The 23566-nt window shown below is 49.9% G+C and overlaps 1 protein-coding gene across 4 annotated transcripts in view; it reads left to right on the forward strand.

Annotated features, from left to right (window-relative positions):
- Abr (ABR activator of RhoGEF and GTPase) overlaps positions 1 to 23566 on the forward strand; it is a 195141-nt gene that overhangs the window by 94647 nt on the left and 76928 nt on the right. For 3 of the 4 annotated variants that reach the window (XM_087910294.1, XM_087910297.1, XM_087910295.1), the window contains exon 2: positions 5164 to 5348. In XM_087910294.1, coding sequence (XP_087766420.1) covers positions 5164 to 5348 — 185 coding nt within the window. Of the gene's footprint in view, positions 1 to 5163; positions 5349 to 22356; positions 22843 to 23566 lie in introns of those variants that run through there. The other variant, XM_087910296.1, reaches the window with a different exon arrangement.

The raw sequence follows: 23566 nt of genomic DNA on the forward strand, positions 1-23566 counted from the left end.
AACACAGGGAAGTTCTTAGGAGCTGACTTTGAGGGCTAGAGAGGTCTCCTTGATGGATAGAGAGCCGAGGACAGGGTTTAAGGAGTCATAACAGCAGGTGCAGTGGTCGAGGGGTGGGGCAGGGATGAGGATTCATGGAATGCTTTCCTTGCTATACACATTATCACAAAACTGGTGGCTTTAAGCCACAGAAAGTTATCTTCATTGTGTGCATCATAGGCCCCAGATCAGGGCCCGTTGGGAAGCCCTTTCTTCCAGGCTTCAGGGGTCGAATTCCTGCGTGTTCCTCTCAGCTAGTGCTGGCTGTACGTGTTCCCTCCCTGTCTTCAAGGGTTTTTTTCTGTCTGTGTTATCCCCTTCTGTCTCCTAAGGACTTCATGGGATTTAGTTCCTATTGGGTTCATCCAAGATGATTTTGTTTTGCAATCTTCAACTTGATGACGTCTTCAAGTATCTTTTCTTTCAATTAAGGTTATATTTACAGGTGCCAGGGTTTCAGACTAGACTCTCCAGCTATATATTCAGACAGTTATGGGAACTGGAAATGATCTGATACTACAGGGCAGGAGGTGACCATGTAAAGGGGAGGCAGATATGTACCAAGAGGAGTCTTCAGCTGGCAAGTTAGGCTGTTTGAGCCGTTAAGAGTTGGCAGAGAACTGTGAGGTGTGATTGGGTTTTAGCTTGGCTGCTGTGGGGAGAAAATGACTGGCAAGAGTGGGGATTTGAGAGATCCATGCAAAGTGGGAAGGGGAGGGGTCTGGAGAGACTTGGAGGTCTCCCATCACCTGCGGAACTACCCTCAGGTTAAAGTTGATGACTGGAAGATATGTGTCCAGGAAATAATCAGAGATGGATGTGCAGTCCAGACCTCTCAGCAGAGGGTTTAAAAAAAATGGGAGAGGACACAGAGGAAAGGGTGGCAATGGTCTGGAGAGCACTGTCCCCTGTCCCGTCATTTTATTAGGAGAACTATCAGACGTGGAGAAAAGTTGAGAGCATCGCACACTGAACAGCCCATTCATTTACTGCTAGCTAGAGTCCGTACTTACTCATGGCTGCCCCCTTTCACGTCTGTCCTTCTCCTGTCCCATTCCCTCTTATGTTTTCCATATTTCAGAATTGCAGATGACTCCTTCAGCCTGGTGTATCATTAACGAATGTTCAGTATTTAGTGAACTGCATAAATATTCACTGTACTAAGATTTGGTAAATTCTGGTGACTGCACCTGTCTTTGTACCTGTCCCTGCCAAGATAAGGGATGGTTCCATTGGCCCAGAAGTACCTTTGTGCCTACTATCATTAGCTCCTGTCCACACCCCATGCCCAGAGGCCACCAGTGTTTTTATGGTTAGTGTTTCCAGACATTGGCCAGCTTTGTCTGTTCTGAGACATTATACATGCTGAAACATTCAAGCTGTGCACTTGTATTTAGCGTCATTCACTTAGCATAGTATGTTCAGAAATCACTAATACAGTTCCTTTCTGTTCCCTGATGGTAGTCTATTTTAAGAGTCTATACGGAACAGCAGTTTTTAAGAGATGGGTGGTGAAAGACTTCACCAAGGAGATCAAGAACAGTGAAGGGGGTAGGAGAAAACTAAATATAGTAGTGGTTTAGATAACATGGACTCTCTTTCTCTCCCCGCTCCCAAGCCCCCTCACTTCTTGATTCTCTTTTTATAAAAAGAAGTCTACAGGTAGATCATTCCAAAGTCAAAAGGTGGTTTCATTATCCCATCAGTGACTCAGACTCCTAGTTGTCTGTTCCGCCATCTTCAATTCTGCCTTCATCTTCAGAGTCATCTCATGGTTAAGCGTGGCATCTCATGGCTGCTGCAGTTCCAGTCATGCAAACTGGCAACAAAGGAAGAGCAGGCGGGCAGGGGGCAGGGTACTTCTTACCATTATTATTATTAAATTATATGTGTGTGGAGTGTTGTATACTTGTGTGTGTGTGTGCGTGCATATACATGTGTGCCAAAAGTCCAGTTCAAATGCTTTTGCTTTGACACTCTCCACTTTCAATTTTTTAAAATTTGTGTGTGTTTGTGTGTGTGTGTGTGTGTGTATGCGTGTGTGCACACGTACACACATGACTGCATGGGTATGCCAGAAAATGGCATCAGATTCCCTGGAGTTGGTTGTAAACTGCCTGACATGAATGCTAGACACTGAACTGGGTCTTCCAGAAGAGAAGGTATATATACATATATACACTCTTAATCTCCTGTCTTCATGCACGCCATGCACCAGTGCTGAGGTCACAGGCATGTGCCACCATCCCTGGCTACTGTGCTTGAATGGCAGGCACTTTACCAACTGAGCCATCTCTCCAGCCTCCTTAACCAAAAGCAGCCTGGGGAGGAAAGGCAGCCATCTTCAAAGTCTCTAACATCTACCTAGCACCCCTACCCTTAGACAGGGTCTTGCTGTGTATTCCAGACTGGTCTTGAATTTGTAATGACCCTCCTGCCCTGACCTCCCAAGTACTGGGGTTACAGGTCTAGGCTGCTATGCCCAGCTATTCCTCTTGCTCATTACTGAGGACTTAATTACACACTACAAAGAAATGTGATCCCTTTACTAGCCACTGAGTGTAGGGCCACTCCGAATACTGTGGGGTTTTTGCTACCGAGAGGGGAAATGGAGCTGACTGTCAGCAATTGCATTGTCTCACTTTCTTTTTAGACTAATGGCCAGGCCACAGCCACTTAGTGTTCTCACCTGTGGCCTTCATAGATCGAAGCTTGTCTGTGCCTGGTGGGTTTCTTTTTCAGCCCTCTACTTTCCTAGAGAGTTGATTTCTCCATCCTTTTATGTATCCCTTTTCCTAATAGAAGTGTTCCATACTCCCAGCATTTTATGAAAGGCATGAACAAGAAAGGAATGGCCTAGGAATGCTGTAGAGGACACTGGGCCAGTCCCCATGTCTGTACCCTGTGCTCCTCTCATTGGTCAACCTATCCCATGAGGAGGACCAAAGGCAAGGTGCTGGGATTTCTTTGGAGTGAAATTCAAACAGGACAGGGTAGCCCTTGAAGACTCAGAAGGACACAGGGTTAGATCCTTACCTTGATCTTAGGCAGATGTCTGAGGCTTAGTGGCCTCTTCTGCGAGTACTGCCTTGAAGAGGTGGTTAGATTGACCAGGATTTGGCCGGGTCTGATTGTGCACACAGAGGAATGGCTGCCAGAGACCTGGGAGATGCCAGATAATGCGTTAGAAGTGAACCAGGGCATATTCTCCTTTGGCCCATATGTGAACTCTGCCCTTAGGTAATACCTTCATCCCCGTGATGCCTAATCAGGTCAGGCCAGCTGTTGGCTAGACCAGGGTGTTCATTTGTCCACACTCTTGGCTTCAGCGTGACCAGGGAGATCCAGAGCTCCTGTAGGAGTAAAGAGGACTGTGGGTTTTCATGTACATGCCTGTCCTGAGGAGATATAGCCTATGTCCCCAGACAGCTTAATGGGCATCTGCTAAGCCCTGGGATAGGAAGTCGGCAGAAGCAGGTGCAGAGAGCCCAGGGGAAGCTATTGACTGCCAACACCCTGATTGGACTGAGTGTAGCCGTGGCCTGCCTGGTGTTCCATTGACCTGGTGACACCATTCTCAGGCTGCTAGCTGCCTGTGGGCTGGTGTGTTATGACAGAGGAGGAGGAGCCACGGCCTCCACAGAGAGCTTGACTCAGTGGGGCCTTCCTGGCTTAGACCTCGGGTCTGAGATGGATGGTGCATCCTTCTTGTTCACTCAACTACTCCTACTTTCCAAGAGCCTGTTACGTGTCATTTGTGGGTGCCAGGCACTTGGCCACAGCTGAAACACTCAGTTCTTGCCCCTGAGGCTTCCGGGAGACCATGTGCTATTGGTAAACTGGGTTCCCAGGGAGAACATCCTGGAGGAAGTGATGTCTGAGCAGATAATGGGACAGGCCCAGCCAGACTCCTCTGACATACTGGCCACAGTCCCAAAACCCAGGTCTCTGCCAAGGTTTAGGAACCATATGACAAATTCCTGTGATTTCAGCAGGTCCAGGGTGCAGAGCACTGGCTGCCAGCAGTGACTCCAAGGCTCCCTGTTTGCCTTCCTCTGTGGGACATGGTGCCAGCTCCTTCTGGTCTTTCAGAGGCAGTACCCTTGGCCCCTCCTCACTTAGGATTCCTTCCCTGAACCAGGGTTCAAGTAGGAGGAGACCTTGCATCTTACTTACAGCAACCCCACTGTACTCTCAGATATCCCCATAGTGAACTGGGATGTTAGGAACAGCAACACCCAATCCACTGGCCATTCACTGCCTGAGGATGGTGCAAGGGTCTTAGTGAGGCTATCCTGTAGCTTTTGTGTAAACCCTGGTGGCCTAACTTATTGCCCCCAGGAGGGCATCTGTGTGGGCGCTGGAGCTTGTGTGGCGCTGGGAGTGCTGAGGGGTTAATACAGCTTCACTTTCTGTCCCCTTCCCTCCCTCCTGCTCTGAAGGAAACTGCGTTGGAATTGTAGGCATAAGTGCTGGCTTTTGAGGAGACTGCTGCTCCCCCAGTCCCTGCCAGGCCTGGGCACAGCCCTCTCTCCCACGCCTGCCTTCCTTGGGCTCTGTCCTGCTTGCAGAGTCTCATTCAAAGGACTGAGGGCCTCCTAGGGCACACTTTCTGGGTCCTTCCTACCCCAAACCTGCCCTGCTCACCCCCTAGGGATTGAGCTCCGTGTACAATGGTACCCAAGGAGGAGGGACCGAGGAAGTGACATCGCTTGGCCCGCCCCCACCTCCTTATTCCCTATAAAAAGCAAAATGGTGACTCAGAGAGAAGTTGGAATCGTCCTGCCTCCTTCTCCCACTGTTAATTTTTAGACGTGGAATTAGGCAGGAGGCAAAGGAAACACAGATCCACATACGCAGCTGACATGCTATTAGGCGGGTGGCGACAGCAGCTCCGCTCCTCCCTGACTCCCAGCAGCCTCTGACGGACTCAGCAGAGCCTGTGCCTGCTGGAGCTCCCACCCTCCTCCCCAGGCCTGGCTGTGCAGCCCCTGCCCTGGCCCAAGGTGCATGGTGCAGCAGGGACCATGGCAGCTGGGGGCCGGCGCCGGCGCCCACTGCGCTACCAGTCCCTGGCAGCCTTGGTGGAAGACTCTCAGTGGCCTTTCTTGTTCCTTGTCTCAGACTTCAGCTACGGTGCCGAGGACTACGACGCAGAGGGGCATGAGGAGCAGAAGGGGCCCCCCGAGGGCTCGGAGACCATGCCATACATCGACGAATCACCCACCATGTCGCCTCAGCTCAGCGCCCGCAGCCAGGGTGGTGGGGACAGCATCTCACCCACCCCACCTGAGGGGTTGGCACCTGGGGTAGGTACTCCTGTTTCCTCTTCTGGGGAGGGGAGGTAAGACAACTTGTGTGAAAAGTGGGCCAGGGTCTGCTTAGGACAGTGTTAGCAGTGGGGCTGGGGGAGGGTGGGCCCGGACCCCTGGTGCCCCACTGTCATGTAGGTCCTCTTCTGTTACCCCTGTTCCCCTGCTCTGCCAGCTGTTGATTCTGTCCTGGGCACCCTCATTCCCCTTTCAGCATCTCTTAGTCTCTCAACAGGATGGGGAGGGGACCCTGGAAGGACCAGACTTTTCTATCTGAACCTGGCTAAATGCATAGTGGCCTGTGGGCGAGTGCCCCACAAAGCCGGGACTGGTGGGGGTGTTCCCCAGGACTGAGGGCCTCCAGCCTTGTTCCATTCCATAGGAAAGGATAAGCCTGAGATTCCTGTCTTCCCTGCTTCCCAGAGAGGCAGGGGCTCTCCTCTCAGAAACCTTTTGGAAGAAAGATTAAGTGCACTTTGACAGGGCAGGGAGATAGGAATGTGTGGGGGATTGTAGTACTTAGGATTAGTGCTGTTCCCGGTGACAGGGACTGACACTGGGCACAGCTCCTGAGTGTGCGCATCTGAAATACATGAGCGAGCCAGGCAGAGAGATTCCTTGGGGCTCTTTTTCTGGAGTTGGGGAAAAGAATCATAGCCATTTGTTTTGGTGGCAGGAGCTCAGTTTCACGGGTCCTTTTAGTCCTGGTATTTGTGGGGTTCTCTTTCCTCTCTGAAGCCCTCAGGGAGCATTAGCAATGCTGTGCAATGCATTTCCCTTCTCTAATGCCTAGCCCTCCACCCCACCTGGAGACTGCCTGGACTCTACCATTTGGAAGAACCCCTGCTCCTTTCTACCCTCTGCAGGCTCTCACCCCCTCTTCACACACTGGGGTGGCTGCTATAGCCTTTGGCAACAAGGGCCTTGGCAACCAGCATCCCACTTGGGGGAAGCCACATTGTTGCCATAGCAACAAAGGCCTAGGCAGAGCTTAGCAGCTGCCAGGTGGTTCAAGTTTGGGAAGGGATGGTGGGGGGCAGGTAAGAGGTGGAGGGGATGGGTGTGGGTGTTGACCAGCCTCAGGCTCCCCACAGCCAGCATTCTTGGGTGTTGTTGCCCTAAGGAGGGGTGGTGGATTAGAGACAGCCATTTTGGCCGTGTCGAGGCAGTGTTTGGACCAATGGAGGAGAGGCTGTTCTGCGATCTGGACTCAGGCCAACCAGGAGAAAGAAGAGAGGGAGAACTCTGGTTCCCCATCTCTCTGCCTTCTGGTTGTGTGTCAGTGGGGTTCAGATCTCGCCTAGGGATTTAGCCCATAAGTCCCACTGTAAGCAGGTGCACAGTGATGCCCTGTGTAACCTCTGTGCGGGACCTGGCCTCCCTCTTGTCTCTGCCGTTGTCTCCCTTCCTCTCCTCCCTCTTGACTACCTTGTAGGAGCATTCATCCATGGGTATTTGGATTTCCTGGTGAAAAGTCCTGCCCATGTTCTATGCGTAGCAGGACCATATCCCTGCCTTGTGTTCTTTGCTCTGGGTAGCAGCTTCACTTTGTTCCCATTGTTCTTGGTGGTCAAAAGGGAAAAACTTGAGTGGAAGGTTTTGAAATGTTGAATATTTCACAGAGAGAACAGTCATCTGAAGTACTTGGGGCCCTCAGTACCAGTTTGCACTCCGTTGGATAGGTAGGGAGATCATTGATGCCAGTTGGGAATAGCTGGGACAGTTCTAGCGGCAAGCTGCTCTACTCCTGCCTGCCTGCCCCAGCTATAACCCCTGCCTGCCTGGAGCTAGCTTCTGTTCTGCTTTTTCTGTTGCATTACTGGCCCCACCTAGTGGACCCTGCAAGTATTGCCATTTGCAATAGGGTGCCTGAAAGGTGTAAACCCCCTTTCCCAGTACTTAGGATGGTTTGTTTTTGTTTTTTAAAAGGTGTGTTCATGCGGGGGGGGCTCTCTCTCTCTCTCTCTCTCTCTCTCTCTCTCTCTCTCTCTCTCTCTGTGTGTGTGTGTGTGTGTGTGCGCGCGCGCGCACTTTATGCTCCTGCTACTTGGCTGTGCTCACTTGGCCAGGCAGTCTCCTCCCCTGCCAGGCTTCCTGTTAGGAACTTGGAAACAGGGGGGACTTTTGGACCAAATCAGACAATTGTAATTGTTCTAGATATTCAGATATCTAGCCTTTGGCACAGCCTGGCAGCCGAGTTTTCCACACCCAAACATACAGCCAGGCTGTACCTGTGAGATCAAAATTTGGCTTATGTGTTAGAAAAACATAACCCAAATGGTTGTGTGTGTGTGTATGTGTGTGTGTGTGTGTGCAATTTGTATATAGAGAGATTTGATAGATGGAACTGACTTGTGGGTATGGAGGCTAAGAAATCCTACCCTCTGCAGTGGATACTGGAGTTTCAGGAGAGCCAATGTGTAGTTTTAGTTCCAGTTCAAAGGCCCAAGAATCAGGTGATCAAAGGTAAAAGATTTTAGGTGAAAAACCAATAGACTTAAACTCAAGATCACCCAGTGTTCAGTCTGAGTCCAAAGTCTAGAAAAGATCAGTGTCTCAGCACTAGCAGCCATGCTGGTGGGGCCCCTGTCTTTTTGAGACAGGATCTCTATGTTTCCAAGGTTGTCCTGAAATTTACTTTATAGTCCTTAGCTGGCCTGGCACTCATAATGCTGCCTGGGCCCTGGGTCATGCATGCTGGCTGAGTGGAACCCCTCTTTCTTGGCCTTTTTGATCTTGGGTTTTCAATTGACTGGGTGAGGCAAAGCAGGCTCACCTTGGGGAGAGAGAGCATCTGTTTTGCTCAGTCCGTAGATTGAGATGTTCATCTCATTGTGAACCATTCCACAGACACCCGGGATAATGTTTAGACACCCTAAAATTAACACACAGAGTGAACTATCAGTATCTTGGGTCAGTGACCTAGAGTCTGGAAATAATGTAAGCTTTGCACAGATGAAAATCTGCTTTCTGGCTGTAGGACTCTGAACAAGGGTCATAATTCCATGGAGCCCCATGTCCCCAGGTCTGTACAGCATTGGCTCCTCTGAAGGGAAGTGTGAGTAGTGGCTGGGGGGTTGCTCACATGGAGCCTTGTTGTATTGATTATGTTTGGTTCCAGCAATCAGAAGGTGCAGAAGAATTGTGGCTTCTAGGCTAGACTGGGCTATATAGTGAGCCCCTGTCTCTAACCGACAAGACTTTTGTCATTGGATTTTAGAGGGCTGAGTCCAGCTGCATTGCAAAGACTCAGTCTGGTAAATACCTCCTGGGAAATGAATCTGCCTTTGCAGGCCACCTCCTTGCTGGGTCTGTCCTCCCAAGTGTGATAGCCTCAGCTAGGGCCTGATCTCCTCACTCCCCGGGACAGCTTGCTGTGATATTTTCATCTTGGTTTGTGCCCCAGAGGTGACAGGTGAACCCCAAACCCTGCCCTGCAGACCTTTCCCAAACCTAGGCTGGGCAGTGTACCCTGGCACAGGGTCAGGGGTTATCAATTGCTGAAGGCTCAATTTGACTGAGAGTGTGTAGTTTCCCTTGGGAGAAGGGCGAGGACACTCCCACTCAGCTGCAACTTCCTGTTTCAGAACCACAGTCTTATAGAAAACCTCATTCCTATAGACCTCAATTCCTGTGGATGGTGCAATAAAAGGGACCCCCAAGACAGAGAAGACATCTGGGTTTTTTTCTGTCTTCTGCTACTTTGAAGATGTGTCACCCAAGAGATGTCACCCTCTCTGAGGTTATTTATTCATCAGTAAATGGAAGATTCGGAGAATTTCCTCCCATGTGACCTGACACGGCTACCACAAGTCTGCCATGAGATGTCATTAAGGGCCAGAATACCATGTAATTTGCAATATCTGATCTGGGTAGTGGTGGCTCACACCTTTAATCCAGCACTTGGGAGGCAGAGGCAGGCAGATCTCTGTGAGACCAGTCTGATCTACAGAGTGAGTTCCAGGACAGACTCCAAAGCTACAGAGAAAACCCTGTCTTGAAAAACAAAAAACAAAAACAAACAAAAACAAAAAAACCAAAAAACAAACCCCACAAAAACCAGCTTATAATATCTGTATGAGTGCAGACCTCAGTTGGCACGAGGATCCAGAGGTAAAAGTGGAAGTGAAGTGAAGAAGTGACTGTCATTATTGTCTTAGGGTGTCTATGGCTGTGAAGAGACACCATGGCCATGGCAACTCTAACTGGGACTGGCTTACAGTTTCAGAGGTTCAGTCTGTTATTGCCATGACAGGAAGCATGGCAGCTTGCAGGCAGACATGGTACTGGATAGGGCTGAGAGTTCTCTATATGGATTGGCAGGCAGCAGGAATGTGTATGTAGCTTGAGCATCTGAGACCTTAAAGCCCACCCCAATGACACATTTCCTCCAACAAAGCCACACCTACTCCAACAAGGCCACACCTCCTAATAGTGGCACTCCCTGGGGGCAGTCCATGATGTCTCTGCATGGTATGTGCCCTGCAGGCTTATCACTGGGGAAACTGAAGCTTACGGAGTTGACATAATTTGCCAGAGACTAGTGTATCCAGTGGGACCAGGACACATTTCAACTTGGGGTCTCGTGAAGCTTAAGCCTGGGTGGTGCTGCCAGACCCTTCTCAGTCTCTCCTGGGTGAAGCTCTGACAGCCCAGCTGGCCCCCAGTTCTTGGGGCTTGCGTCTGCCATTGTAGATAAGAAGCACCATTTAGTCACACCTTTGTGCACCCCTTAGATTCCCATGTAAACTCCCAGGCACCTCTGGGTTCCTGTTTGGTATTTGGGATTGAATTGTGAAGTTCTGGAACCTGGGAGGGGGGGTAGGAAGAGTGGGGAACAAAGCTAGGCAGAATCACTGTCTGCTCTCCCTTCTGTCTCAGGCGGAGAGATTGCGGCTCCAGGGCCTGCACGTTCTTCTGTGTTCTAATCTGAGGGTGGTGGGTGCCCTGGTAGAGACTCCGCAGCCCCGTGCATCTTCTCCCCTGCTGCAGAGAGCACACCAACCACCCCTCCTGTGCATGGTGCTGTGCTTCGTTGCCACCACTTCCAGCGGCTAGTGGAGCTCTTCTTACATACATGAAAAAAAATCTAGGGCTCAGGTGCTTTGTGCCTTAGCCAAAAACTGGAAAGGAGGCAAATACAGTGCCTTACTTGGGATACTGTCCACTCTCTAGTGAACTCTTCTTATCCTCTCCAGGCCATGCACCCCCTTTCGCACCCCATAGTAGCTTCCTTGGTGTCTTCCCTGATGGGCTGCACCCGACTGGCCTGGCCACCTTTCCCTTGTCTCTCTTCTCCCACTGGCCTGCTGGGACCACAGTTTGTGAATGTGTTTCTTACCTGCAAACCAGGCTACTCCCAAAGTCATATTTATTCGGTAAAGGTATGCTAATCTACAGGTGCCCAGGGCACTGTGGGTAGGAGGGTGGGCCCAGCCAGAACAGTTCTCTGCCCTAGATATCCTGAAATTGGAAGGAAGGCAGGAGGGATAAAAGAGGCGACTGATGAAAATGATTTCAGCAGGTGTTAATTGCCCACGAAACAAGCGTGGCTGTTACCAGTAGTGTCCTCAAGCTGGGTGTGATAGCCTTCTTCTCTAGCTAGTACTGAGGAAACTGAAGCAGGAAGATATTTGAGTTTGAGGCCAGCTTGGACTCACTATGAGTTCTAGGCTAGACCAAATAGGGAGACAGTGTCTTTTCTTTTTTTCTTTTTCCAAATGTCCTCATGGATGGCACAGAGGTGAAGCGCTGGGGTCAGAGGCCCTGCCTGTCTTCTTTGTGTTCTCCCAGGGGCTCAGAAGACCCCGGCAGACTGCTCTCTACTTTCTGTTGTTGTTACTGAGTTTCTTCACTGGTAGGTGCTAGCAAGGCCAGCACTGTTTTCTTCCCTTCCCCGAGAGGATGGCTTGCCGGTGTGGGAGGATGGCGTGCCGGTGTGGTAGGTGGTCCACACAGCCCTCACCCGCTGCCTGCATGGCAGGAAGATGTAGAGGAAGGCTACACACACTTAACAACCGTAGTACTTTATGGGCAGCTCCAGTCTTCTGCACTGTCCCATCTCAGATGTGGGCCCGAGGGTGCGCTGATGCTGTGTAATGTAGTATATTGCAGGGCACTTGTAAGCACAGTCCTCTGCTCTTCCCCAGACAGGAGCCTTTAGAACCCTTTTTGCCTCCTTTGAGGCAGTACTCATTATGAAACCAGGCTGGCATTGAGTTTGCAGTCATCCTGCCTGGGCCTCTTGCATGCTGGGATTGCATGCTTGAGCCACTGTTTTTGTCTAAGTTTTACTCCGTGCCATGTGGCATTGGACAGTTCAGCCAGCATCACTCCCCTCTACTGTAAATGGGGCTAAATAATCCCATTTGGAGGGGTTTCTACAGGAACCAGGTAACAGTTGTGACAAGGTTGTGACAAGTCACAACAGTTGTGACAAGGCCGTGCAGTGGACTGCTCTGGAGATTAGTTGAATTTGAATCCCTGTGGGATGTAAATGCCACTTTGTCTTGGGCTTCTGCCTCTGGAGTGCTGGGATTACAGACCTGTGCCACTGGCTGAAAACTAAATGTCTTTCCCCCCCTCCCCCCAAAGGGCTTAGAAAATAGTTTGTGATGTGATGTTTGAAGTGATGGAATGGCATTGTATAGACTACTGCTGTTTCACCTAGCTTACTGACATTCATAACTGTTCATGTGGCTGTACGCACTGAGAAACTTCCTTCACATTTGTTCTAATGCATTAAGTAAGGCTGCTGCTTTTCTTTGTGTATGTTGTAATGAAGGCCGCTTGTTTGTTTTCCCGGCCGCCCAGACTCCCAAAATAATCACACAGAAACTATATTATTTAAATCATTGGCCCATCATTTAAGAGTATTGCTAGCTATCTCTTACGTCTAGTATTAACCCATTTCCAGTATTTTATATTTTACCATGAGGCTCGTGGCCTCTTGGCAAGGTTTCAGCATGTCTGTCTCTGACTGAGACTCCATGGCTTCTCCTCAACTCTGCCTTCCTTCCCTCAGCATTCAGTTTAGTTTCCCCTGCCTACCTAAGTTCTGCCCTACCAACAGGCCAAAGCAGTTTCTTTATTCACCAATGATATCCACAACATACAGAGGAATCCCACATCACGTGTATATGCGTGTTCCTGTGTATGTGTGTGCACATGTGTGTCGAGGCCAAAGGTTGATGTCTTCTTTGACTGCTTTCTGTTTTATTTTTTGAGACCCAGCATCTCTTTATCTATCTTTGTGTCTGTTTTCCCCAGCCCTCTTCCACCAGGTTTCCCAGCTTTCTGACTTAGCTAGATTGGTGTGTCAGTGAACTCCAGGAATCTTTCCCCCTGCTCCCCCAGTGCCTGGATAACAGGCGTGTGCTGCCACATCCAGCTTTTTACATGGGTGCTAGGAATGAAATTCATGCCCTCCTGTTTTCAGGACTAGAGCTTTACCCACTAAGCTGTTTCCCCAGCTCTGTTTGTTTATTTTCTATATCCATGTATAGCTGTGTGGGCAGATGTGTACCTATCAATCTAACAGTGTTTGGCTTAGATTATAAGATCCTGAGAATCAGAACTTGTCATTCAATTCAATCTTGAATCAAAGAGATATTGACTAAGTATGCTCCCTAGTGACAGCTCTGCCTGAAAGCAAGGCACATGCCACAGAATCCCAAGGCAGAGACTGACCCTAACACAGAGGGGAGACACACATTTTATAGTGTGTTCTCATGAAAAAAAAAAATGTGTCTAGCCAGGAAAAACTGTAACAGAGACATGGTTACACACACTGACTGTTCTAACAGAGACATGGTTACACACACTGACTGTTCTAAAAGAGACATGGTTACACACACTGTTCCACCTTGGTTTTCTGTTGTGTGTTCCTCATCACACCATAAGCACACTTTGAGGAGTTACCATACAAAATACTTTTCAGCCTTATGGGTGGTGCATTTTTGCTCTCAGTTCTGTCCCCTCATCTCTAGGGTCTTTCAGTACAAATTAAAGGGAAAAAAATAATTAGATGCTCACTTTAGCCTCCTCAGATAGACATATGCATGCATACCTCTCTCCAGCCTTCAGTCATGGTCCCCCAGCTAGGACACTGTGGTGACCATGTTTACTGAGCAGGCTGGAAGCATCTACTCTAGCTCCTCACAGGTTAGTGGCCTGCACAGGGCAGCCTTAGATCTGCATCATGGCTTCTTTAGCTGCTTCTCTGCTGCCCAAACCTCAGGAGACTCTGTCATGAGCACAGGAGGCTATTTAACCTGGGAACTCAGCTTGTTTATTATATACAGCACTACGGAGGAGGAAATAGATGCAGGTTTAAAACATTTCCTAGAATGTGGGGAGCAAATGAAGTCCTAAGTGAATGTGTGTTATTGAAATGAGTAGGTCCAGGTAAAGGACCCCAATGCCTGAGATACACAGGTGTGCTGAAGCCTTCCCCTGGTCTAAGCACACATATTGACCCTGTATGTATAAACTATCGGTGGCAGCTTCTTCATCCCAAGTGACTACAACCTGAGACGTCTTCCCTGAAACTAAATGTTAATTTGGAGGACAGAAAGAGAACAGAGAGCAGTTACTGTGAGATAAGATTTGAGTTCAGTGACCAGGGCATTGGTGACGCAGGCCTTTAATCCTAGCACTTGAGAGGCAGAGGCAGGCGGATCTCTGTGAGTTGAAGGCCAACCTGATCTACAGAGCGAGTTCTAGAACAGAGAAACCCTGTCTCCAAAAACAAAATGAACAAACAACAAACATTTGAGTTCAGCTGTTAACTGTCTAGCAAGCCAGTCATGGCAGTACATGCCTGTAATCTTAGCGTTTAGGAGGTTGAGGCAGGGGGATTGCAAGTTCCAGGCTGGTCTGGGGAGTGGGAGGAGGTGAGGAGGATAAGAAACAGCTATCTAGCATTTGTGCAGGTAATGAGCTTCCTGTTCTTGGAAGGATCCCAGGAGAGGCTACTGACTGGAAGAGATTCCTTCCCTGGTAGTTATCTTCTGGGTTGCCTTTTGTGCTAGGATACCACTCCATTGACTGAGTTCTTAAGCTGAGCCCTCTATTTATCTGATTCTTGGGGGACCCAGGGTTATGTATATGCTAAGTAGGTACTGTGTCACCAAGCCACATCCCAAGTTCCAGATTCCCCCTATACTAAGGCCATCCATGCAGCATTTTTAAGAAATGCACAATATCCACAAGCCAGGCAGTGGTGGTGCACGCCTTTAATCCCAGCCTTGGAAGGCAGAGGCAGGTGGATCTCTATGAGTTCGAGACCAGCCTGGTCTACTGAGTGAGTTCCAAGACAGCCAAGGCTACACAGAAAAAACCCTGTCTTGAAAGACAACAACAACAAAAAAGCAGAAAAAGGAAGAAAAAAAAAAGAAAAGAGCTGTACAATATCCTCAAAAGAAAGTCTTATGACCTTGGATGGGATCTTAGGGAATGGGTCTTGAAAGGGGTAGAGGTAAGAGAGCTGCATAACCACTGAGTGTGGAAAAGGCCCTCGAGGTTTGAGAAACAGAATAGTCTGCTGTGGGTGAGTTACTGGGTCCCCTGGAAGAGGCTGGAGGTAACTCTGGTGGGTTTTCCCTCCACACACATCTGCTGAAGGAAGAAGAGAAGAGCTGGTGCTTGCTAAACACTTAGCGCAGGTCAGTTAGCTGCCCTGTGTGCACCAGGCCTTCTGGCAGCCCTAGAGATGGTGCAGTAACGATCCCCATTTTATGGAGTCAGACACACTACCTTTGCACAGCAAGGTTATTCCCATTTTATAGATGAGGAAAACAAGACATGTTTAAATGCTTTGCCCAGTGTTACAGAGCTGGCAAGAGGCAAAAACTAGAATTCAAATCCAGAATCCAATGGAATATATTCTCTCTGTGTGTGTCTGTCTTTCTCTGAGTCTCTCTCTGAGTCTCTCTCTGAGCCTCTCTCTCTCTCTCTCTCTCTCTCTCTCTCTCTCTCTCTCGTGTATGTGTGTGTGCGTGTACGCACGCATGTGCATGCTGCCACCGTGCATGTACTCAGAGGACAACTTTGGATGTTGGTCTTTGTCTTCTGTCCTGTTCTTTCATCTCAGCCTCCCATCTCCCTGTAGAAACATGCTGGGATTACAGATGGCTGCATTACTTCTGTGGACTATTAGGTAGGCTCTGGGGATCCACACTCAGATGATCAGGATCATGTTCCAAGCTCTGAATTCCCTGAGCCATCTCCTGAACCTGAATCCTGAGTGCTTTTGTTACATTTTAAAAAAACAACTTATTTGGTATTTGTGTGTGTGTGTGTGTGTGTGTGTGTGTGTGTGTGCGCGCGCCACAAGTGTGTAGAAGCCCATAGAGGCAAAAAGCGAGTGTTGGATCCCCTAGAACTTGTGAGCTACCGTGTGGGTGCTGGAAACTGAGTCCAGATCCTCTAGCAGTAAGCACTCTTAACCATTGAGCCATCTATCCAGTCCCTGATTTTGTTAGTCTTACCATATAAACAGTTGATTTATACCCAGTAGCTTTATGCTATTAAATTCTGTTGAGGAGCTGGAATGATGGCTCAGAGGTTAAGAGTACTGGCTGCTCTTCTAGGGGTCCTGAGTTCAATTCCCAGCAACCACATGGTGGTTCTCAACCACCTGTAATGAGATCTGGTGCCCTCTTCTGGCCTACAGGCACATATGCAGACAAAGCAATGTATACATAATAAATAAATCTTTAAAAAAAAATTCTGTTGAGTTTTGTTTTGAGGCAGTATCACACTTGTAGCCCAGGCTACCCTTGAACCTGTGGCAGTTCTTCTGTCTCTTTCTCCCTAGAACTTGACAGCCAGACTCATCTGCTGTGATGGAAAGAGAAGGCAGAGGGAGGAGCAAGGGTATAGGGGGTGAGAGTCTGGTTCTTGACTCCATCTGCCTTGGCACTGCTCCAGGGTCCTGCCAGGCTCCCCAGCCTGGTAGTGGGGCTTGAGCTTCCGCCGGAAGAGTTATGTGAACATCTTCACTTCAAGGAAACTGTGTTTGGCAAGGCCTGGAGATGGGAATGTGCCTGGCCCTTGTCACCAGTGTGATGGGTTGAGTCAGCTGCCCTTATTTGGTCTGACTTAGTGGCTTCCTGTTGAGCACAGAGTGAGCAGTGTTTGAGAATGAGTGACGTGTTGTCAGATGAGGGGTACATCAGAGAATGTCATGTGACTGGCCTGGAATCCTTCCTCACCTTCCCTGCGGCTATAATGGTGAAATCCAGAGCCTCCCACCCTGTCAGACTCGATCACTTGATTCTTTGCTGGCCTCTGAAGCTTCACCGCCAACCTCCAGCTTGGAATATAACTCCATAAGACTTCCTAACTGTCTCCCAGCCTCCATCAGTGTGGCCTGCCCATTCCTTCATTGTTACTTTACTTTATTGTGTTCTGAGGCCTGAAGGTAAGGACTTAATGTGAAGGAAGCATTCTTCCACCGAGCTATGTCCCTTGCCCTTGTTTCTTTGAGACAAGAGTCTCCCTTTGTAGCCCAGTTTGGTTTCAAACTTGTAACCCTCGTCTTAGCCTTCCAAGTGCTAGAATTTCAAGCAAGTATCGCCATGCTCAGCTAGGGCTTGGTTCTCATGTCACCACCTCCAGGGAGTCTCCCATGGCTTCTCACTTATTACATCAGTGCCCCTGCGTATGCCTTCCCAGCTCATTCTAAATTCCCGCCATAGCACTGTGTGTATGTGTGGGAGGGGGAGCAGTTATACAGCCTTGAGAATGCCAAGTACTCGCTCTGTGACTGAACTACACCCCAGCCCCCACATTTCTTTTTATAACTTTATTTTCTCTGATTACATACTCAAAATTCTCACTGATCAGAAATACATCATCTAGTATGTAAAAGCTCACATCCTACAGAGAGCTACTGGGTTTATTTATTTCTCCTTGTTTTTTTTTTTTTCCATATGTAGGCTATGTTTTAAAATGAGATCATACTATTGGTAGATATCGTGTTATTTTACTTTTGTGGCTGTGTGGTATTTCATTCTATGGCTATACCAAAACCCATTTAACCAGCTCCCTTCTCCCTCTCTCTGCTTTTTTTTTTTAAGGTGGGGTACGGAAGAGGGCAGTCCTTGGGATTGAACCTGGGTCTTGCACAGTTGGGCAAATACTCTGCCACTGAGTTACAGTTCTAGTCCTAATCAAGCCACTTTTTTGTGTTGTTTGAGATTGGTATGTGTGCACGTGCATGTGTGCGTGCGGGTTAGACCACTGTATAGCTCAGACAGGCCTAGGACTCGAACTCTTCCTGCCTTTGCCTGAGTGCCAGACTTACTCTTGAACCATCACAGCAGATTCGGCTCCACTCTCAGACATTTGGACTTATGGCAGCCTTTGCTGCCTTCTCACGTCAGCCAACATTTTATACACACACCTTTGTGCCCTTCCAGCAGGGCTTTTTTCAGGCAAATCCCTAGAGTGGGATTGCTGAGTCAGAGGGTGTGAACATTTAAAATCACAATAGCCATTTCCATGTTACCCTTTCTGGAGTTGTACCACAACAGCATAGCTAAAATGTGCCCCTCCCCAGTCCTGCCTTTCCTTTGGCACAGCCTTAGGAGTCAATCACGTGGTCATTCTGCTCCTGAGACCATCAGCTTCACAAAGGGCACGGCTCCCTGTTTGCAACTGCATTCTGAGTGTGAGCACAATGCCTGGTATACAGAAGGCAGTTAATAAGTGCTGGCTCATTGAGTTGGTAAGGGAGTGTGGATGGAGATTTGAGTGTGAGGAAAGCCCTCTGTGTGTGTGTGTGTGTGTGTGTGTGTGTGTGTGTGTGTGTGTGTGTGTGTGGAGAGAGAGAGAGAGAGACAGAGAGAGATACCGAGAGAGAGAAACAGAGAGACAACCCACTGCAGGCTTTGAGATAGGGACCTAGTAGGTGTCAGAAGTCTTGACTGGTACCTCCTGCTATAGGAAGTCCATGGTCCTTGTCCTTCATGCTCCTGTTTCAGCTGCCCTCCGTGTACTTACCTCCTGTTTATTTTCTCTTCTGTCCCTAACTTCTGATGCTCCTTAAGAAACCGTCCCTAGGGCTGGAGTGTGATGTAGCTTAAACAAGACTCTAAGTTCCAGCTTCAGCACCAAAAAGGAAAGAAAGGAAGAAACTCTTTCATGTGGGCCTTCCTCCCTTTGCCTGGAAAGACGTCCCTGTTTCCAGGTGCTATTCAGAAGCCCACCAGGTTCCCTTCTCAAAGCCTGCAGTGTTCAGCTCCCCACACATGGCCTTCTTCGTCTCGTCCTCTCACCCCCTTACAGACTTAATTAGCAGACACTCTCCAGTGAAGTTTTTCCTTGGCATGGATGCCTTTGTTCACTCCATCCTATTTTTCATATCTCCCTCACCTCAGTTCTTTGAGAGTACACCAGTGGTAGGGATTTGATCACACATGGCAGGCGTCCTCGGGGTACCAGTGCACACGGACCAGTGAGCAGACAGATAGAATGAAAAGTCTCAATGCAATGTTTTTAGGGTTGTATAAGTGTAAGGTGTTGCAAAGCCTAGCTGGGTTGTGGTTTGGAAGAGGGAAAGATGGAAGAACCAAAGAACTTAGTAAAAGGGATGTGTGGGGCCACAGGCACAAACAACCGTAAGATGACAGCCCACTGATGGAAGTGGCGAGGCCAGAAGAGGAAGCTGGGGTGGGGAAGAGGAGAGACTTACTGGTCTGGATTTGAGGAGCTGAGGGGTTGCTGCTCTGACTTCTAGGTGAGGAGATCCAGCTGCCTATGCAAATCTCAGGCCGGGAGGTTGCAGAACAGTGAGATGGGATCAGTTCTCCCAAGGCTGTGAGCATAGGGCTGTGGGATAGGACCTTGAGCCATGACGTCATATATACAGAAGGCAGGAGGAAAGATTGGCCTAAACCCACTGTGTGGCCCCAGAAGCCTGGGGACTTTGAGAAAATCAGAGGGCAGGGATCATATTGGCTTTTCTCTAGAGAGAAGGGTCTGGAACCAGGCTGAGCAGTCAAAGTAGGAAGGAAACCTAGGTCTGGGGCCTTCTTGAACATTTGAGAGGGAAAGGGAGGGAACACCCTGGGGATTTGTGAGTCACTTCCCTCCAGAGGGAGGACTGAGGGCCTGCAAATGGAGCCTCTGTGTCCACTGAAGGGGACATTTTTGTTACTCACTGGGATTTCCAACAAGTTGGAGTGGGTGGGGTAGTTTAAGCCTTGGATGTTTGGGGAGCAGCTTCTGGGAGGCTCAAGGGTTTGGGGAAGAAGTGGATGCTGAGTCTACTATGAGTCGGGCTGTGGAGAAGTTAAGACACTCTAAAATTAGGCTGCTTCAAGGTAGCTCAGGTTCTCTTGGATTGGCAGTAGAGACATGGACCATAGCGTCCTGTGCTGCCCGCTGCTCTGACCAGTTTGGGCACTGCATGCTGCGCATGTAGAGCTCCCAGGGTAGAAGGCAGAAGAACTTGCAACTCAGGGCCCTGAGCTGGCACATTTGTGCCCTAGGGAATGACCAGCCTGGCTGTTCCCAAACCAAATGAGGGATTGTGGCTTGAGAGGGCCCTTCAGATCTGGCTATTTATAACCCAGTCAGAGCAAAACTGGACTGAGAGAGAAAGCAGTGGATGATGGGTAAGAGGTGCCTTTGCAGGGCACTGGTGGGATAGACCTGGACTGGCCCAGGCCCCAGAGAGCCCATCATACCTTTCTCAGACTCTTTCAGTTTTGGTGGCAGGATGGAGCCTGTATCTGGTGAGGGCATGTTTTCTATTGACAGAATGACAAGAGCCTCCTCCGGACTTCAGAGTTCCAGAAAATCTTTTAAAGAGTAGAATAAGAAGAAACTATACTCATTCCCTTTCATTTCCCCTCCCTCTAGGTGGCTCCTCAGCCAAGGTGCCCAGGGGAGTTGAGAGGAGTTGGCGTGGTGGGTCCCATTTGGGACGGTTTGCTTTCCTTTGGAAATGGCCTCAACAGTTTGACCCTGCCCTATGGCCATATGGTTGCCACTGACAATGAATGTGTTGTGTATGAAAGGCTGGTCATAAACGGCACATGAGATTTTGATGGACAGATTCAGAAACTGTACCACCTAGTTGGTGGTACCTGTTACAGAGATTTACAAAGATAAAGTAGTGGTAGATTGGTATATGAAGCTGAATTTTATTCCAAGCTGCTAAATCTTCTAAGAGGAGATGGGACAGAGAGACCCTTAGGGGAAACTCCTCCCACATAACTACAGCTAACAACCAATTGCAAGAATAAAAGCAGTGTGGCCATCCTTAAGCCTAGCTCAGAGCAAAGATGTTGTTTACAGTGTGCTGTGCTTTTTTTTTTTTAATGTAGGGCTGGAGAAATGGCTCAGCCATTAAAGGCTAGGCTCACAACCAAAAATATTTAAAAAATGTAGATTACTTGTTTTCATTTTAAAGTCAGGAGATTTTATTTAACCATTCATATTTTCCCTGGTGTGTGGTGACACAGATGAGGCAGAGTCAGGCAGGTCTCTGAGTTTCAGGCCAGTCTGACCTACATAGCTGGTTCCAGGATGGCCAGACCTGCACTGAGAGATCCTCTCTCAAAAACAACTGTAGGGAGCTGGAGAGATGGCTCAGTGGTTGCAAGCACGTACTATTCTTCCAGAACACCTGGGTTCAGTTCCTAGCACCTACATGATGGCTCACAACCATCTGTAACTGCTGTTCAGGGGATCTGATGCCTTTTGACCACTGCTAGCATAAGACACACAATTGGCACACATATCCACCCCGCCCCGCCCCCGCACACACACAGTGGGGGGTAGGGAGAGAGGCAGGCAGGCAAAACAACCATACATGTACAGTAAAAAGAAAAACAACAAAAAGAACAAACAGGTCTAGTTTGGCTACGTACAGAGATCCTGCCTCAGAACAAAACTAAAACCATAAAGAATACAGATTTTGCAAACCTGAGCCTGTGTTGCCTTTGGGGAACACGAATTGGCTGGAGCTGCCGTGGTTTCTTCAGCTCCTATAGACCCTCCGCGGCTCGGTGCTTGCCCCACCTGAACTTTGAATGAGTGCTAAAGATGCGCCCACGGTTAGTTGCCTTGGATGTTGAGTTGTGAAAGAGTTGCTGCAGCTGGCCCTAGACTCCTCCCCCACTGGGGGGGTGTGTCTCTTAGGGTCCGGGTGAGCCTGGGATGTGAGCCTCACCCTCTGCATGAATTTGGAATATGGAAGACACTGAGGGAAGCAGTCTGGGAGCAGGGAGGGTGGGTAATGCACCTGTCCTAGATTGTGTGTCCTGGCCTTGTAGGGCTAGCGCTCCCCTTGTGAGGCGCAGAAATACTCCAAGAAAGTGGCGTTGCCAGTAGCACCTAACCTTGATGTGGCTCCCAGGTAGTCCCCGGTGCCCAGTGACTTGTGCTTAGGACCCTATCTGGCACTATGCTTCAGTTGGGCATAAAGCAGGCCAGTGCCTTCCTGTACAAAGCCTCGTTCACTCTACCGTGGTGCAATGGCAACTGCGGTTTCTCACCGGCAGTGGGCCTCCCCTCTGCGAAGGTGCTGGAGCCTGAGGCCGGGGTGCGAAGGGGGCTTTGGCTTGTGACATCCCATGGGAACCTAGACTGAGTGGATTAAGGGTGGCTTCTGGGGGAAGCCTCTCTGTTGCTCCCCCTTGCCCAAGGGCTCCGGCGAGAAGTTGTAAATAAAGCTTGTCTCTGGGAAGCAGACCTCCCCCTGCGCCCGCCTGGCCTGTCTGCGGCCTCCTCCCTCCCTCCTCCTCCGCTCCAGAAGCCTCCGCCAGCCGCTCGCCCGCCCGGTGACCACAGAAGGAACGAGCAGCTCCACCTCGCAAGTCAAGACGTGTGTTTCCTGTGCTTTTGGAGCAATCGGGCCTCCGGGTCCAGAAAGGGCGGGCTCTGTGTGGCCGGCAGCGCAGCGGCAGGGCGCCTGGACGAGCCCGGCCGCGGGCCTGGGGCGAGCAGAGCGGCGGCTGAGGAGGGAACGAACCGCGGAGGGTGCTGGCTGTTGCCCCTGCCCTGCATTCGTCCACGAGCTGCTTCCCGGAGGCCCCGCTTCCCCTTTCGCAGGGTGGGGACGCGCGGGAGGCGGGCCCGGCGCGCAGGACGGCTGGAAAGCGGCAGCAGGAAAAGGTTCATAATGGAGCCTTTCATCGCGAGCCGGTGGCCAGGTGCCAGGACCGACTCCGCGGAGGCCAACATGCTGGTGTAGGCCTGCCCTGAGCTCTTCCCCGCCCGCCCGTCCCCTGCCTGCCTCCCTCCCTGCTGGGGCGCGCGCGGCTGCTGCTGCTGCTGCTGCCGCCGCTGCCACCGCTGCGTGGACCCTGCTTCCTGTTTGCCCTCTGCAGCTCTGGCTGCCATGGAAGAGGAAGAGGAGGCAATAGGCTTTTTGGACAAGGTTCTGGAGGATGAAGATGTGTTTCTTCTGGAGGAGTGTGAACTGGGAACCCCGACCAGCCCTGGCTCAGGGTCCCCCTTCTTGGTGGCTGTGAAGGTGGGAATGTGACACGCCCTGGATGCTTGTGGGGAGGGGGCAGGGCTGGCAGCTCTTGACGGATGCTGAAACCGTGTTTGGAGAGAAATGGCTGATGTGTGCACAAGCCTCATGGCTGAGTGGAAGAGTCCAACTCAGCATGAGATGGGCTGGCACGTTCCTGCCAGAGGATTGAGGGCTATGCTCTTTCAGCAGCTGTTCTTGAGGGAGAGGTGGAGTGCCTGCTTGCCCTGCACCAGTTGTCCTCAGGGGCAGTGACTGCTGGCTTTTCCCTCAGTCAGCTGTGTTAGGGGATCTTTTTGGCTGTGACATGAGTCACCTGGTGGCCTGTCACTGATGTGAGTCTATTGCCCCCAGAGGAGCTGACTGACTTGAAACTGGTGGGCAATAATTCATTGTTTCCGTGGCAACCAGAGGATAAGGGTATTTGTGAAGTGTGGCCATGGGAGCTACCCCTTTTCCAAGGAGGAACCTGGCAACTTGGTGCGTCTTGACTAATGCAAGTGGTCATTTAGGAAGATCAAGAGTCTGAGGTCACTTGGGCTTTCTTGAAGGAAAATAATTGAATCAGCTGGAGAAGGGGCGGGAACAACTGTCAGGTAGGTAAGCGATTTCCCCCAAGGTGGGCAGAGGCAGGACCAGTCCACTTCTCTAGGGTTGTAACCCTGCAGCAGAGCTCCTAGAGAGGTAGATAGGAAGGAAGGGGCTGTGCCAAATAGTTTTG

This window comes from Myodes glareolus, chromosome 9 (genome assembly GCF_982192425.1).
Source record: "Myodes glareolus chromosome 9, mMyoGla1.1, whole genome shotgun sequence".
Taxonomy (NCBI): Eukaryota; Metazoa; Chordata; class Mammalia; order Rodentia; family Cricetidae; genus Myodes; species Myodes glareolus.